The 18935-nt window shown below is 40.7% G+C and overlaps 1 protein-coding gene across 3 annotated transcripts in view; it reads right to left on the minus strand.

The window, feature by feature from the left end:
* The window catches only part of si:ch211-250c4.3 (uncharacterized protein LOC100535981 homolog), a 91652-nt gene that overhangs the window by 40164 nt on the left and 32553 nt on the right, over positions 1-18935 (minus strand). For all 3 annotated transcript variants that reach the window (XR_009808157.1, XR_009808156.1, XM_061911057.1), the window contains exon 3: positions 2498-2659. Coding sequence is in view for 1 of the 3 variants with exons in the window: in XM_061911057.1 (XP_061767041.1) it covers positions 2498-2659 (162 nt within the window). In the remaining 2 variants the exon portion in view is untranslated. The remainder of the gene's footprint in view (positions 1-2497; positions 2660-18935) is intronic.

The following is an 18935-nucleotide window of genomic DNA, read 5'->3' on the forward strand; positions in this document are numbered from 1 at the left end:
GTACTCAAAGCGCTTTGACACTACTTCCACATTTACCCATTCACACACACATTCACACACTGATGGAGGGAGCTGCCATGCAAGGCGCCAACCAGCACCCATCAGGAGCAAGGGTGAAGTGTCTTGCTCAGGACACAACGGACGTGACGAGGTTGGTACTAGGTGGGAATTGAACCAGGGACGCTCGGGTTGCGCACGGCCACTCTCCCCACTGCGCCACGCCGTCCCTTGTAATGTGACATCCATCCTCCGCTGTTGCCATTTCTAATATAAATTAGTGTAAACTTCTTACTTATATTTATCGGTAAACTCGCCATGAAAGCGCTAAAACATACCGGTGTAGTGAGTTTACATTAGTCACTCAAGGAACTTTAGCTATTAGAGTTCCGGTCGGACGATTTTTCACACATTTCCAGTGTGGTTGTTTCCAGATGAGAAGATGATGCTCTGTTATTGATTTAAGTAAAGTGTGAAAGTCATTAAAACAGTTAGCTCCATCTTTTGACACTTCTTCCACTCCCATCCTTGCACGCTACCGCTACAACAAAGATGACGGCGAGAAGATGCTGCCAAAGGTGAGCCACGTAAATAACACCGCCCACAAAACGGCGCATCCGGAAGCGACTGTCAGAAAGCGCTAGAAGATGATCTGTAAAACATCAGCGATGCAACATATTTACCAAAGAACCACCATAACATGTTAAGTAGACCACAAGAAAGTGTTTTCAATTTCAGAAAAAAAAAAAATAATATGACTTCTTTAAAGGCCTACTGAAACCCACTACTACCGACCACGCAGTCTGATAGTTTATGTATCAATGATGAAATACTAACATTGCAACACATGCCAATACGGCCGGTTTAGTTTACTAAATTGCAATTTTAAGTTTCCCGCAAAGTGTCCTGTTGAAAACGTCGCGGAATGATGACGCTTATGTTGACGCGTGCTTGTGACGTTATTGGTTGTAGCGGACATTTTATCCCAGCACCACTCATGGCTAAAAGTCGTCCGATTTAATCGCATAATTACACAGTATTCTGGACATCTGTGTTGCTGAATCTTTTGCAATTTTTTCAATTAATAATGGATACTACAAAGAAGAATGCATTTGGTGGAAAGCGGTGTATTTCGGCCGGCTGTAGGAACACAAACACAGCCGGTGTTTCTTTGTTAGTTGTGAAGCTTTAATGTGGAACAGAGCGGTCAAGCGAACATGTTTCTCTACCACATGTCACCCGGCAGGTTTCGGCGAGAAAATTGTGGTAATAAGTTGCCTCTTACCGTAAACATGAGCGGAGCTTGTGTCGTTCTTCTTGCAGCTGTCAAAGAGGCAGCTGCAACTTTCTCAGCTCCTCCATGGCTTCACTCAGAGACACTGGCGGTCACCACACCCCTCCGACTTTCAGGTATGACTTTATATTCTCACTAAAAATCTAGTAACACAATAATCAGATAAAGGATTTTCCAGAATTATCCTAGATAAATGTGTCTAATAACATCTGAATCGCTCCCACTGCCCTCGTCTTTTTTTGTTTTCTTCTAGTCCTTCACACTTACTATCCTCATCCACAAATCTTTCATCCTTGCTCCAATTAATGGGGAAATTGTCGCCATGATTGTAATCAATGTGCGGATGTGAGGAGCCCTCACACCGGTGACATCACGCGCACATCGGCTTCTACTTCCGGTACAGGCAAGGCTTTTTTATTAGCGACCAAAAGTTGCGAACTTTATCGTCGATGTTCTCTACTAAATCCTTTCAGCAAAAATTTGGCAATATCGCAAAATGATCAAGTATGACACATAGAATGGACCTGCTATCCCCCTTTAAATAAGAAAATCTCCTTTCAGTAGGCCTTTAATGCGCCCTATTATCCGGTGTGCCCTATTATCAAAACTAGATTATTCATCGGCAGTGCGCCTTATAATCCGGTGCGCCCTATGGTCCGGAAAATACGGTACGCCTGCTTCAGGTTTTAGTTCCATTTTGGGTCGCACCCCATGTATGTGACGCCATCTCTCACTGACCGCCTAAACAACATTTAGGCCAGGCCCCCTTTTTCACGTTCACCGCTCAATCCCACGCTCCCTCCAACAGATGTGGATAATTACTACTCATGTATGTCGGGCACTTTTTAGTAACAAAAACAAGATGGTTCAGGACTTGGTGAGTTGGTCCAGATAGACAGGTTGTCAACATAAACTATACTACAGTACATCATATTGTTGTGGGGCTTTTTAGTGTCACATTGATGGATGGTTTTAGCCTATAATTCCTCATGTAATTATTATTATTATTCAGTCATTCTGTTGCTTATCCTGTAGCGACCAATGGTTTGCTGTAGCAGATAACACTTTTAAATAATTGTTCCCCAACAAGCTTTCTGGAATTTCATCCCAGACTAACTGTATTTCAAAAGGATTTTCAAGATTAGGTCCAACAGAATGTTTTTTTGATAAGGAAAGAAAGTGAAAAAAACAACAACAAAAAATAACCTCTTTCGTCTTTGTCATGCTGCTGTCCTTTTGCAAGCGACAGATCTGCCTCTGAAGTCGAAGGTTGGTCTCTTGCAGATGGCTGATTTTCTCAATGAGCTGACAGATGTGCTCCAAGTAACCAAGTCCTGACCCCAAAGGATTGGAGACTGACTGTTGGACCTGGACAAGCAAGACGTGTGCATGTTAGTCAGACATTCCATACCAGCTAAATCCTCTTACATAAAAAAACAAAAAAACAATATAACAACAAATAATTTATACAGTGTTACCTGTTAATGTCAACGCCCCTCAGACTGAAATTGACAAATTTTTCAAGAGAAATGACTGCTTCTATCACAGTTTCGGTCTACAAAAGCGGTCCTCCATGTGAGTTGGCATCAACTTAGGTGGGCACTTTGTAATAATTGTGAAACAGGACCTGATCTGGCTGGGTATGGTTATTTGTACGGGTGTCCCAATCCAATATTGATATAGGAGAGTTGCATATGACATCACATCCGTTTTTCTTCTTCGCGGCTTAATTCACACGATGGTCAAGCAGCTGGAGTGTAGCATTAAAACAAGTGAGAGTTTGAGTAGAGTTTGAGCAGAAAATGCTGAATTGCTGTTCTGTTCTTGGGAGTTCCAATCAATCTAATAGGGAGAGAGGAAAGAGCTTTCATATAATCCCGAAAGAAGTGGGTTATGAAGGTAATAAAGTCGGGGAAAAACCAAACTGTGTTGAAGGAAATGGCTCTTAAAAATATCACTTTCATCATCTTGATATAGGTAGCAAAGATTCATGCCGAACAACAGGGACATAAACAGCTAAATAATGAGATAAAATATGAACTTCACACCATAAAAACAACTGCAGAAATGAATTGTAAATGAGCCTAATATTTGGAGCAGGAAATCAACTGCAAACAAGCTTATAATTTTTGTCAGTGTCACGATCACAGCAGCACAACACTCATTATGTCAATTAAATACGTTATTTAGCAATGTACAACTAAGTCCAACTTTGTCTTTCACTGATTAATGCTTAATTTGTGGACCACTCAAATGTAAAGACATAATGTGCCTTTGATCTGTTATTCTCTAAATACCATGTCAAGTGAAGAGAGGTAGCAGTAACCTCTTGGTGTTGATAAATATTTAAATCTATTTAGGAAATATTTTTCTTAAGAGTGTAAAAACCACTCCAACCCATTTGAATTATTTTTTTCATGATCGCTTTTATATTTGTCTCTGACCTTTCAAAATACGCCTAAATCTACACAGATTAAGGTAACTCAACAGTAGTCTAATAGGGCTATAGACCAATACTTGAAAGCCGAAAGTGCCCATATATGCCTCTCTGTCATCTCCAAAACGTCTACATCTACGAACAGCTACAAACCGCTTTTGTAGACCTAAAATACAGTCGAACGTAACATCAACCGTGCATCCACCTCTCAAAGACTCGCCAAAAACTTTATACTGTGCAATGCGTAATTAATTTTAATTAGCCCTTTGTCTTTTGTACATTTTATTTTATAATAATTAATAGTTTTTTATACTTTCGTTCTGAAATGAAAGCCACATTTACATACTGTTTGCTTACAATAGAGAGTGTAATAAAATATGTTTTATTAACAGTGACTAGTACCCCGCCTTCCGCCCGATTGTAGCTGAAATAAGCTCCAGCGCCCCCTGCAACCCAGAAGGGAATATGCTGTAGAAAATGGATGGATGGATAACAGTAATTAATCGTGATTAATAGTCGAGATTTCAATACTGATTAACATAATCGTGCAGCCCTATTAACAAGTATCGACCTGTCAACAAGGCAGATGTGTGCTGAGGTCTGTGAACCCCAGGAGAACTGCTGGTCCTGAGGGGTACTTGGCAAAGTGCTCAGGGCCAGTGTGGACAGACTCCTGGGCGTCTTCAAGCAGGTCTTCACCTTCTTGTTGGCTCCATTTACACCGGACACCAAATGAGATTTTTTTTTTTACCCTCATGTGACACAAATTGGATATTTGTTTCCTAGTCTAAACGCTCTAAAGTGTATGTAGTCCAAATCCGTTTGGAATCTGATCTTTTCAAATGTGACTGCAGTCTAAACGGAAATGCGACCTGTTTGATGTTATCTTTGGTCAAGCTTTGTCATTTGTGTGCGCAGGAAAATACACAGAATTATCTTCTTCCTCCCCATGCAATTGTTTTCCATTATCAACCTACTTCCTTTACTCAACAGCCACTTTCTTCTATAGTAGCGAATTCCTTGTTCATTTACAGAATCCGGTCAACTTCCTTTGCTTTTACTTTATCCAACTGCTCATGCTAGTGACGTCATTGGGGTCTGTACATTTTTGTACTGGAGTCTTATACTTCATACTTGTAAAAAGTCAGCTGAAATCAAATCTGATTTGGTCCACTTTGGCCTGCAGTGATAACCTTTCCCGTGTCAGAGAATTACATACTTTCCTGTCAAAAATATGCTACAATAGCCCCACTCCTCAAAACTACTTCCTTGGATTTCAATCACGACAGACCAGTTGCTCTTACACCCATCATAATTTTGAGAAGATGGTTCTCACAATTACAACATTAGAACATCTCTCATCCCAGTCCCTTTGATCATTTTGCCTACAGAGCTAAGCAATCAACTGAGAATGAAATCCCTATAGCTGTTCACAAAGCCCTGGGTCACACAGAAACAGTGGTCTTACGTAAAGCTGCTGTTCATTGACCTGTGCTTTCAACACCATCATTCCTGACATCCTCATTTGCAAACTGCTGCAGGTGGGCCTCACACACATCTGCTCCTGGATAGAGCAGGTGAAAATGGGCTCACACACCTCATCCATTATCACAGTTAACACTGACACACCCCAAAGTTGTGTCCTGTGTCTGCTACTGTGCACCTTTTATACATAAGACTGTACACCTGTTCACCCAACCAACATCAGTGTCTAGTTCGCAGATGATGCCACCGTGATTGGACTTATTTCTGATGAAGGCAAATCAAAATATAGGGACAAAGTTTATAGACTGTCAGCTGGTTGTTCAGACAACAACTTGTATCTGAATACTAATAAAACTAAGGAGATGGTCAACGACTTCAGGAAGTAAGTCGGCTCAAAGCCAGCCCCTTTCCACAAAGAGTAGTGCCTTTCAAAATTCCTTAAGACTGTTAAATTCCAAACAACAGGACTAGTTAAGAGGGCACAACAAAAACTCCACTTTCTGAGTGTTTTTAAAATTGCTGGCTGAATATAATGATGGGTTTTCCACTTTTGCTGATTTTATCACCCTACAACAATTAACTATAATAATACCCATCTATCAATCGATTCTGCCAAGTTCAACAATATTAATCAATAGGGGCGTTCCCATACAACTTAGAATGACACGATACTGATATTGGAGTTCTGTCCGATTGTAAGTCAATATGAGATCAGCAGAAATCATACATACTGTTTATTATTATGTTTGATATGTTCAAAAAGGTTTGATCAGCGAAATGAGTTACTTATTACAAAAGTCTAGCTTGTGTGTTATTTCATGCAGAGCTGTTGTTTTGCTGCTAGCTCCTAATAGCCTGTAGTTTACCTTTTGTACATGACTTGATTAAAAATCAAGAAAAGACCACCTTTTCTGCTTATTGCAGGAAATGTAGATGTTAACTTCCTGTCAAGCTTTTCACAAGTAAATGCACTGTAGGACGGCATACATAAAGAATGATAGATGCAAACTGAAATAATCCGATACTTGTTTTTGCTGCTTATATCAGACCGGTATCAATATCAGATCTATTGCAGTCTGTAGAAAACATTGGTCTAGAGTTCTAATAATACAACATTCAGTAGGGTAGGCTGAATTGTACTGAGTAGTGCTCTTAATGTTGGCAAGTTTAGTATACCGCGTACTATTGAGACTTTACACCAAATATGTTAAAAGCACATTGTTTTACTTGGTAATCATGGTCTGCATCCCAGCAAACTCTAAATTTGATCAGTAGCTTGGTCTTGTGACTGGGGCATGTCCACATGCAACGAGGCATGTGGACGCTATCGGCAATTGTCATTATCCATAAACTCTGAGTGTGCACCAAAAAGACTCTAAATTATTTTTTTTACAGTTTCCCTGTGTTGACCCGTAGCTGCTTTTCTGCACCACTATTTTACATGTTCCCTTTTTGCTTGCTCCTCTCTTGCTAAGTCTTTATTAACATTTGTGTATGTACGTATGTTGGTTGCTACTTTTGTCTACTGTCCTTTGCCACTTTAAAAGCGGGTTTTGGTTCCATAAGATCTTTAGAGTCTTATCAGATTAACTTTAACAACACTACATGATGAGATAATGACAACCAGATCATCCGTTTACTCATTTAGAATGAATCGTAGCCTGACGAAGCCGATTTCTAAACCATGTTGTTGCATCACTAGTGTACGTTCATTGTACCATAGTTTTTTTTTGTGCGAAGAATGAAACAAGTTTATGTACAAAACATCCTGAAGTTGGCATCAGCCATCTACGACCACAGCTAGCAGTGAACAATTTGTCAACCCAAATCATTAATAAAATTTGTTGCTGACAAATTCATTGGTCAGGAATAGTCTGTGACGTCATTATTCATGATTTTTCAGATGGAAAAAAACATGCGCAAGTCAGCGCAACAGTGTCCAGCAGGCGTCAGGAGGAGAAAAATTACTGCACCACAAGCAAAAACATTGAGAATATGTTCACATTTCATCCTAAAGATGTCAAAAACACAAATAACTTACTCAATCTAAGAAGGGGGGTTCGCTTTTCAAAGTACTACGTCTGTGATGCATAGTTTTTCAAGCAGAGGCATGTCAGACATCTGGAGGACGCGATCTCTGACGCTCCTTAGTAAGATAGTTGGTTAGCTCGCAAACAACAGGGAGACAGAGTAGTGTAAACAATAAATGTAACTACCTATTTTAGCCAAAGTCCGCCAGCTAAACTTTGTCTGTATACCTACGTATGTATGTTTTTTTAAAAACACACATCATCATCATCATCACAAAAGATAGTTGGATAACTTTGGTGTTGTTTTTATTGCTGCTATGTTTACTGTTCTTAGTTTACATTCATCAATGCTGATATGTTTTTTACCGGCTCTTTTCCTGTCCTTGCTATATAATTTAGAAACGTTTAATAGTTATTATTGTTTTTTTTACAGTTGCAGTATATAAGTAAATATTTCTTAATGTAGTTATCAGTATTCTCTATTTTGTTTGTACTTGCCCTAAAATATCTCAAACTTAAATTAAGTTGATGGCTAAATTAGAGCCAATACGAATATGTGTACACTTCATAATCCGATTGGTCGACAAATTGCTACGAAAGTCGATGATTAGTTGGGATTAAAATAGTGGTTAGTTGCAGCCCTAACCACAGCACAAGTCTACTTAAATCTTACATAGAAATTTTCCATCTCTTCAGCGCTCTTTCATCTGAGACGGCCAAAATTGTACAGCACTTTGTATGTGAAACACTAGGCAAATCAACAAGGTTCAACCATTCTATTTTGTCACAAGCTCTGTTAAAAATGGTCATGTTAAGAGATAAGTTCAACATGGTAGTACAATAAATTCCTCTACTGACATGTCTCTCTTGTACATATTTCCATGATCTGTCTCGCTTTGAGAATACTTTCCTGAACATGACAGTGCTTTAAAGGAATGAACCCCTGAATGAAACCCTGTGCAGCTTCTTCCACAGCACACCACAGCGTAGAAGAGGACGCTGGCCACCACAGACTGGTAAAACTGCTGCTTTTTGCAGATGTTGAAAGGTTCCAGCCTTCTGAGGAAGTACAGACGGCTATGTCCATTCCTGCAGGTAGTGTCAGGTAGTGCCAGACTGTCATCCAACTGCAGTCCCAGATACCCATAGGTCCTGACCGCCTCCACATTGACTCCCCCAACACCTCTCACCCAATGTAGATTTGTTTTGTTCCTTTAGAGGTCCACCACCATCTCCTAGGTCTTGGAGGTGTTTAGCTGCAGATGGTTAGAACTGTCTTGGAGGTGTTTAGCTGCAGATGGTTCGAAATGCACCACGTCACAAAGTCCTCAGTAAGACTCCCGTACTCCTCCATCCATCCTTGACACAACTAACTATCATCAGAGTATTTCTGCATGTGGTAGAGCCCAAAGTTATACTCGAAGTCAGAGGTATACAGAGTGAACAAGACATTGGAGAGCACAGTCTTCTGTGGCGCTCCAGGATTGCTGACCATAGTGTCAGATGTGCAGTTCTGAGGTATTCAGTGATCAATCTCACCAAGTGCGGATCCACCCTCTGCTTGTCTCTCAGTAAGAGGAGATGGATGGTATTGAAGGTTCTTGAGAAATAAAGAACATGATTATCATCACGTTGCTCCTTTTGTCCTGTGTAGTAGATCGATGATGGCATCGTCCACGCCCACCTTTGCCTGGTACGCAAACTGCAGCGGATCCTGTACAGGTTGCACCAGGGGTCTGAGGTGATGGAACAGCAGCCGTTCATAGGTTTTCATAACATGGATGGTTAGAACAATTGGTCTGAAATTGCCTGGCTCACTGGGGTTTTTCTTCTTAGGGACCGGTGTGAGGAACATAGTCTTCCAGATAGGGCTAGGCGATATATTGATATACTCGATATATCGCAGGTTTGTCTCTGTGCAATACAGAAAATGACTATATCGTGATATTCGAGTGTACTTTCTCACGCAGTTGCTTTTAGCTGCGGGCATTACACTACAGGCTCTTCTTCACTCTGTTGTCTGTCCTTCTCAGAGACAGCAAGCGCACCTTCTTACATACGTCACGTATTGTCATGTCATACGTCACATACGTAAACGCCCTCGCGTAGAAGAGAGGTAGCAGCATGGGAAACGTTAGCTGAGATGCTAACGGAGGCATGCGAGTGGTAATACAAGAGAAAGAAGGTGCGAGTCTGGGAACAAATGAAGAATTAATTCCCAAGAAAAACAGCAGGGGGTCCATCGTCTGGTGGTGGTTTGGCTTCAAGTGGGAATTGTCACGCCCAGGAAATCATGTTTCGTTTTGGTATGTTATGTTTTCTTTTTTGGACACTCAGTTCCTGTGTTGCACTTCCTGGTTTGTTTTGTTACCATGAATACTCATTAGTTTTCACCTGTCACGCACCTGTCTCACGTTTTGGCACTCGCTCACCTGTTTTCACTGATCATGTCACTGCTATTTAAGCCATTCTGTTTCTGTTCTTCGTCCTGGCAACATCATCTCATCCACGCCCTCGATCACCTGCTATGCACCTTCTATGCCTTCCATGCCATTGATCCATGCCCTTTGTCTTTTTCCAAGAAAGTTTTTGTTAATAATGCCATTGTGCAAGTGTTTTGTTTCGTGTTTATAGTTATAGCCTCTGTGCTAGTCTTGTTTCATAGCCCAGTTTTTGTACTTCCGCCCTCGTGCGCGCTTTTTGTTTATTCCTTTTTAGTGTTAAAATAAAGATGTCTTTACCTTCACTCCATCGCCGTTTCCACTCCATTCGCTTCGCACCTCTGGAAAACAACCCAAGTCCAAGTCCAATCCTGACAGGAATATGTCGAACAGACAACCGTAATGTTTCAAGTGTGGTACTAAAGCGTTGCTACAAAAAGTAGCATTACTGCTAATATGTAGCATCATTTGAAAAGTCACCTGCTAGAGAAACAAGAGTGCTTACTCCGCATGTCAACATCTCCATTAGGTGCCACATGCCCACAAAATCATGCACAAAAGTGTACTTAATTTGTTTTAAACTACTGTGGTGGCATCTTGTACAAAAAGTGCACTTTATTTAGTGTTGTTTTGATATGTCATCTTAGTGACATCATGCACAAAAGTGCACTAATAGCTTGTTTTAAAATGTCTCTGACAATCTTTCACTTTCTGTTTTGGAAAAGACATGAATGTGTGTGCCACTGCTTAATAACTGTTTAATAAATACACTTTTTGTCAATTGACTTAATTGTGATTTCCTTCTCTGCATGAAAGTTTAAAATGAGCATATATTAATGCAGTATGAACAAGAATGTTTTAATGTAGACACATAGAATCATCATACTGGTGTGATTATACATATGTATCAAGTGTTAATTCAGGGTTAAGGCAAAAATATCGAGATATATATCGTGAATCGCGATATGGCCAAAAAAAAAAATCCAGATATTAAAAAAAGGTCACATCGCCCAGCCCTACTTCCAGAGCACAGGGACCTTCCCAAACAACAAGTTCATGTTGAAGACATGCTGAAGCAGTTCCCCCAACTCAGCAGAGCAGGCCTCTCTGTCCGGTCTTTTCAGCTCTTTGCTCACATGGTCCCTGGTAATGGTGGGGGGTTGAATTGTCAATGGAAATGGAGGGGGAAAGGGGTTGTCCTGAGGTGTGGAAAGGAAGGGGGCATCTGGAGAGGTACTTGGGGGAAGACACTGGCTGCAGCGACAGGACAGTCATACCTGTTAAAAAAACAGGCAGAGTTGGTTTGCTCCCGCAGGGTTCCTATCCTCTTTGTTATCTTTCTTCTTACACCCTGTGATGGTTTCCATGCACTCCCAAATCTCACTCAAGTTTTTTTTTTTCTGCAGCGTCTGCTCTATACCTTCTGTACTACACCTTGGCCTTTCAGAGTCGGACCTGGAGTTCCCCCTCATCAGCTTAACTGTAAAAACTGATGCTGTGTCTCCTAATGACGTCCCCAAGAGACAGCATATATGGATTTAAAAGAATGTGACCTAAATTTGAGCTTAAGGAACTCCACATCTAATCTCAATGGTTCCCGAGGAATATGCATCCACATTTACGTAAAAACATATGTATGAGAGATAGAACTGGAACCATTTAAGAACAACATTCTTGCACACAGCATCTATCAGTTACAAGTATATGGTATTTATTCCTTGTGTTTTTGTTTAGTTTACAAACCCCGTCTCCATATGAGTTGGGAAATTGTGCTAGATGTAAATATAAATGAAATACAATGATTTGCCAATCATTTTCAACCAATATTCAATTGAAAATGCTACAAAGACAACATATCTGATGTTCAAACTGATAAACTTTTTTTTTTTTGTTTTTGCAAATAATCATTAACTTTAGAAATTTTTGCCGGCAACATGTGACAAAGAAGTTGGGAAAGGTGGCAATAAATACTGATAAAGTTGAGGAATGCTCATCAAACACTTATTTGGAACACCCCACAGGTGTGCAGGCTAATTGGGAACAGGTGGGTGCCATGATTGGGTATAAAACAGCTTCCCAAAAAATGTTCAGTCTTTCACAAGAAAGGATGGGGCGAGGTACACCCCTTTGTCTACAACTGTGTGAGCAAATAGTCAAACAATTTAAGAACAACGTTTCTCAAAGTGTAATTGCAAGAAATTTTGCGATTTCAACGTTTACTGTACAGTCCATAATATCATCAAAAGGTTCACAGAATCTGAAGAAATCACTCCACGTAAGCGGCATTGAATGACTGTATCAAAAACCGACATCAATCTCTAAAGGGTATCACCACATGGGCTCAGGAACACTTCAGAAAACCACTGTCACTAAATACAGTTTGTCGCTACATCTGTGAGTGCAAGTTAAAGCTCTACTATGCAAAGTGAAAACCATTTATCAAACTCCGCCGGCTTCTCTGGGCCCGAGATCATCTAAGATGGACTGATGCAAAGTGGAAAAGTGTTCTGTGGTCTGACGAATCCACATTTCAAATTGTTTTTGGAAATATTTGACATTGTGTCATCCAGACCAAAGAGGAAGCGAACCATCCAGACTGTTATCGACGCAAAGTTCAAAATTCAGCATCTGTGATGGTATGAGGGTGCATTAGTGCCCAAGGCATGGGTAACTTACACATAGCGGCATAGCTCGGTTGGTAGAGTGGCCGTGCCAGCAACTTGAGGGTTGCAGGTTCGATTCCCGCTTGTGCCATCCTGGTTACTGCCGTTGTGTCCTTGGGCAAGACACTTTACCCACCTGCTCCCAGTGCCACCCACACTGGTTTAAATGTAACTTAGATATTGGGTTTCACTATGTAAAGCGCTTTGAGTCACTTGAGAAAAAGCGCTATATAAATATAATTCACATCTGTGAAGGCAACATTAATGTTGAAAGGTACATACAGGTTTTGGAACAACATATGCTGCCATCTAAGCGCCGTCTTTTTCATGGACGCCGCTGCTTATTTCAGCAAGACAAGGCCAAGCCACAATCAGGACGTGTTACAACAGGGTGGTTTCATAATAAAAGAGTGTGGGTACTTTCCTGGCCCGCCTGTAGTCCAGACCTGTCTCCCATCGAAAATGTGTGGGGCACTATAAAGCGGAAAATAAGACAGCGGAGACCCCAGACTGTTGAACGACTGAAGTTCTACATAAAACAAGAAAGGGAAAGAATTCCACTTTCCAAGCTTCAACAATTAGTTTCCTCAGTTCCCAAACGTTTATTGAGAGTTGTTAAAAGAAAAGGTGATGTAACACAGTGGTGAACATGCCCTTTCCCAAATACTTTGGCACGTGTTGCAGCCAAAAAATTCTAAGTTACTTATTATTTGCAAAAAAAAAATAAAGTTTATGAGTTTGAACATCAAATATCTTGTCTTTGTAGTGCATTCAATTGAATATGGGTTGAAAAGGATTTTCAAATCATTGTATTCCGTTTATATTTACATCTAACACAATTTCCCAACTCATATGGAAACAGGGTTTGTATTTCCGCCCACTGTTACTTTTACAATATTCTTTTGTTTTCCTGGACTTGTTCAATTTCCTAGCTGTAGTTTGCTTTCCAGGGCTAAACTCTTTTGAACACGTTTAATTATATTTTTTAATTGTCCTTATTATTATTATCAATATTAGTTCTAGACTTTCCCGGAGCTTATAAAAATGTTTTGTACAACAGTCACCACATTCATTACTTTTTCTGTCACATTTATACACATTTTTAAGGTAAAAATGCTTTAAGGTTACCATTAAAAGATCCTTGACGTTCACATTTTTGAGGCAAGAAAAAAAAAATCCTGTCTTTGTCCAGGACTACAGAGTCCCATTCATGAAGACGGAATTACAATATTATCTGTGATGACAAGTAAGTGCACTGTACTGCCATTGTCAGTCAAATGTGGCCCCTGGAAGCTGATCTAGCTTAGTGTGCTGTCCAGCGTCTGTCAATTCCTAATACACTACCTTGAGGTCCGAGCCCAATATATGCACGTCAATACACCAGCAGCCATCGTGATCCAACTATTAGTGTTGGTTGGTGCTCACCAGTTTTACAACAGGTCTGTACATATGGAGACCCCCACGCCAGGAGGGGTTCAAACTTTGTCACACAGAAAATAATCAAGGACTCACAGGCTAAAACTATGGGTGTAATTATTTGATACCTGATATCGGTTTAACATCAGCACACACATATATTTATTTATGATATAGTTATTCATAACAACAATCCAATAAAAACAGTCCATTCTAGTAGATAGAGCCCATGGGATCACAGCAACATTTGCTGCAAAGAAGTGTTGTCAATGCAACGTCGCCAATGCAACGTCGCCAATGCAACGTCGCCAATGCAACGTCGCCAATGCAACGTCGCTAAACACAGTGCGAAACCGCTCCTTTAAGTTGCTAATTCGTGCCTCCACGGCGACAAATAAAGTACATTTCTTACAATTTTCTCTGCAGGAAGAAGAAAAGATAAGCATGCAACACCCTGGCCAGAGCCAGAGAAAGCCCTGATTTAGTTTTACTGAAACAACAGCAAAACCGGTGCTTGGTGTACTTTAACAGAAGTGTAGCTGGAACTGTGTGACTGTACGGCATAAAAGTATGCAGCTATGAATAAAAAATGATAAAGTACTTTGTTCAAGCGTCTCCAGAGAAACACAATACACCTACTACTCTGAGCGTAAACATCCGAAAACTGGCAATAACACAATATGTCACCGCAAACGTCCGCAGGCAAAGGAGGAGCGTTTTTTATTTTAATTTTTTTTAAGTATCTTATTATTAAATTAAATAAACTTAAACAGATACAACAATAATGGCACCATAGCAATATATTTTTTGTAACCTGCTTTAAACGTTTATATTGTAATTTATATACCAAAGAATATATCATGATTTATATTGTTATTGAAAAAGTTTCCAATATTCTGTATATGCAATATGGATTTTAGGAAATGATGCTCAACTTTATGACCAGTCCTTGCCCGTGGAGAGTAATGTCAACTTCAAATATTTTATTCAATTATAGAATAACCCATTTGTTAGTAACATATTGGTCAATTTTCCTCTTACCGACTGTGGTTGATTATTGTTTTTGGTTTGACTAATTTCACTTGATCACGCCTTTTTTAACATTCCATACTACAAAATAAAAGTATGATTGATTCAAGCTGATATCGAATCGAATCTTTATTGGTATCGGCAAATAGTCAAAGCTGCAATATCGATATTAGATTGGAAGTAAAAAAGTTGCATCGGATCCCCCTTACAATTTTCCATTATTTTCTGGTCGATTTTGGGAGATGAAATCATGTCTCAAGGAGTAGAAGTCCCGGTTGCCCCCGTCCCTCATGTAAAAGTATTTACAGAGCTACAGAAAAAAGTTAATTTGTAATCGCAAACATCTTGTTTTCCTTTTGAGGTTTTTTGTAAATTAGACGGTGAAGCAACAATGGCATAGCACACTAACTTTTGAGTAAGTAAGTAAGTTTTAGTATGGTTAATGGATCAAAGAATTTAGCACAACAGCAGGTAGTGAACAAGGTAGTGGGCACAGAGGGGTAGGGGCTGCATGGCATAATATATATCAATATCTATTATTTAGTATATTAATGACAATTCAACAATTTCAAAACATCTTACAAAGGCTGCTAATTGTCATGATCGGCCTCCCGGATCATACATAGTTCTTGTTCTTGAGTCCTTTTGGTGTGTTTTCTGATTATTTTTGGTCTCTTCCAATCTCTAGTTTGTGCACTTCCTTGTTTGTTCAGTTACCATGATTTCTCATCTGTTCCACCTGCTATGCTTTTTGACGCACACCTGTGGTAGATGTTTACTTTAGTATTTAAACCTGCCTTCGACCTCAGTTCATTCTTGGTTTGTTGTTTGCTTCATGCAACTCTCACTGTGGCTTCTCTGCTTTATATATATACTTGTGCTAAGTTACGTCTTAGCTTCTCGTGCGCTCGGCACGTCACTTCGGACTTTCGGACTCCATTGCTAAGTTTTAGCTTAGCTTACCGTGCGTAGGCACGCACTTTCTTTTGCTTTTGTACCAGTGTTATTTTATAATTTTTGTATATCAAACCAAGGTCCTACCTGCAATCCCTGCTTGTCCTGGTCCTCGTGCATCCGGGGGTGACACGACACGCACACAATGCAGTTCCAACGTGCCACTAATTTAGCTACTGACATATTCTATAACATCCATCCATCCATCATCTTCCGCTTATCCGAGGTCGGGTCGCGGGGGAAACAGCCTAAGCAGGGAAACCCAGACTTCCCTCTCCCCAGCCACTTCGTCTAGCTCTTCCCGGGGGATCCCGAGGCGTTCCCAGGCCAGCCGGGAGACATAGTCTTCCCAACGTGTCCTGGGTCTTCCCCGTGGCCTCCTACCGGTTGGCCGTGCCCTAAACACCTCCCTAGGGAGGCGTTCGGGTGGCATCCTGACCAGATGCCCGAACCACCTCATCTGGCTCCTCTCGATGTGAAGGAGCAGCGGCTTTACTTTGAGTCCCTCCCGGATGGCAGAGCTTCTCACCCTATCTCTAAGGGAGAGCCCCGCCACACGGCGGAGGAAACTCATTTCGGCCGCTTGTACCCGTGATCTTATCCTTTCGGTCATGACCCAAAGCTCATGACCATAGGTGAGGATGGGAACGTAGATCGACCGGTAAATTGAGAGCTTTGCCTTCCAGCTCAGCTCCTTCTTCACCACAACGGATCGGTACAACGTCCGCATTACTGAAGACGCCGCACCGATCCGCCTGTCGATCTCACGATCCACTCTTCCCTCACTCGTGAACAAGACTCCTAGGTACTTGAACTCCTCCACTTGGGGCAGGGTCTCCTCCCCAACCCGGAGATGGCACTCCACCCTTTTCCGGGCGAGAACCATGGACTCGGACTTGGAGGTGCTGATTCTCATTCCGGTCGCTTCACACTCGGCTGCAAACCGATCCAGCGAGAGCTGAAGATCCCGGTCAGATGAAGCCATCAGGACCACATCATCTGCAAAAAGCAGAGACCTAATCCTGCGGTTACCAAACCGGAACCCCTCAACGCCTTGACTGCGCCTAGAAATTCTGTCCATAAAAGTTATGAACAGAATCGGTGACAAAGGACAGCCTTGGCGGAGTCCAACCCTCACTGGAAATGTGTTCGGCTTACTGCCGGCAATGCGGACCAAGCTCTGGCACTGATCGTACAGGGAGCGGACCGCCACAATAAGACAGTCCGATACCCCATACTCTCTGAGCACTCCCCACAGGACTTCCCGAGGGACACGGTCGAATGCCTTCTCCAAGTCCACAAAGCACATGTAGACTGGTTGGGCAAACTCCCATGCACCCTCAAGAACCCTGCCGAGAGTATAGAGCTGGTCCACAGTTCCACGACCAGGACAAAAACCACACTGTTCCTCCTGAATCCGAGGTTCGACTATCCGACGTAGCCTCCACTCCAGTACACCTGAATAAACCTTACCGGGAAGGCTGACATTTCCAGTTATATTGTTTTCTCTAACCATTATTAATCTACTTGATAATGTATTGTTCATGCCTGGTTACTTTCTGTGGTAACATGTTTCTATCTACACTTCTGTTAATGTATAATAAACACTACTCTTCTGTTGTTTGATACCTAATGTTAGTTGTGAACGATACTACCATTGTTGGTACTGATCCAACATTGAGTGCGGTAGTTACAGAGGCAGTATTGGTCATATATACTGACACTGATAGGCTTTCAAGATCTAAATGATGACATTTTTTATCACAATTATAACTCGACAAAAACACAGGATGGTGATGTAACGATATAAAATCTTACTATTAGCTCCTATTAAAATTATTTGGTTTTTGCCCTTAAATTCCTCCTGTATACTGTGACCTTTTTCCAGAGTTTGTAAACATAACAAAATTGACAGGAGATTTTCTGATTAAAAAAAAAAAGTCTATCTAATCCTTGTAGTATCGACCATATACTTGGAATCGTTACAGTTTATATTTGTATTGACCTGCCCACCTGTGCTTACATTCAAGAGCTCAAGCTTTGCGGTTAGCATAGCTTTCTGTATCCTCTTACAGTGTATAGTGTAGCATGTTTCACTAGTATTCCTCCTCCAGTGATATGGTACATGTAAGAAAACATATTTTTTTTTGCCACTACGGAGGCAAGGATTACTGACCTTAAAGTGACTTCACACTGTGAGGAAAGTCATTTGCTAGCAACACGCTACATTTCGTTATGGTTTGACAGAGACAAAATTAAATGCTTTTTACATGATTGACCGCCATTATTGTTTTTGTCTACTTATCACTGGCTAACCAAATATATTCATTATTTGTTTCAATTATAAATAAAACATCCATCCATCCATCCACTTACTACCGCTTATTCCCTCTAGGGTCGCGGGTGGCGTCGGCGCCTATCTCAGCTACAATCGGGCGGAAGGCAGGGTACACCCTGCACTCATCACAGTAAATAAAACATTGTTTATAAATTATATGGCACACATTCTTCTCATTCTGTGTTCATTCTACTTTGAATACAAAGACGAGGACTCGAATTACAGACCAAAATCACTGCTGCCACAGTTCTCTTAGTAAGTATTTTGGTAGCTCTTCAAAAAGCGCTTGATACGCTCGATCATAAGTTATTATTGGACAAAGTTATTATTGGCTCATGAGTTTTTCAAAAGTTACCTAAAAAGACAGAAAACAGTTTGTGGAAGTTAACAATTGGAAGTCTGCCTTACATAATATTAGTTGTGGAGTACCACAAGGATCAGTTCTTGGACCAATACTGTTTCTCATGTAAGCCAATGATATTACTATGCAATGTTTCCAAACCGTTTAAGTGTATTTGATTTGCAGACGACACAACCTTGGCAACATGTCCAGGGTGTACGCGCCTTCCGTCCCAATTGTAGCTGAGATAGGCTACAGCGTCCTCTGCAACCCCGAAGGGAATAAGCGGTAGAAAAAGGATGGATGGACGACCTTATTTTACTCAGGATGAAATATTACAGATGTGTTAGAGGTGGTTGAAAATGAATTCATGAACATTAAAAGATGGTTTGATATATATATATATATATGTATATATATATATATATATATATATATATATATATATATATATATATATATATATATATATATATATGGATTATCCTTGAATACTAGCTAAACAAAATTT

Source organism: Nerophis ophidion, linkage group LG09 (assembly GCF_033978795.1).
Source record: "Nerophis ophidion isolate RoL-2023_Sa linkage group LG09, RoL_Noph_v1.0, whole genome shotgun sequence".
NCBI classification, from domain to species: Eukaryota; Metazoa; Chordata; class Actinopteri; order Syngnathiformes; family Syngnathidae; genus Nerophis; species Nerophis ophidion.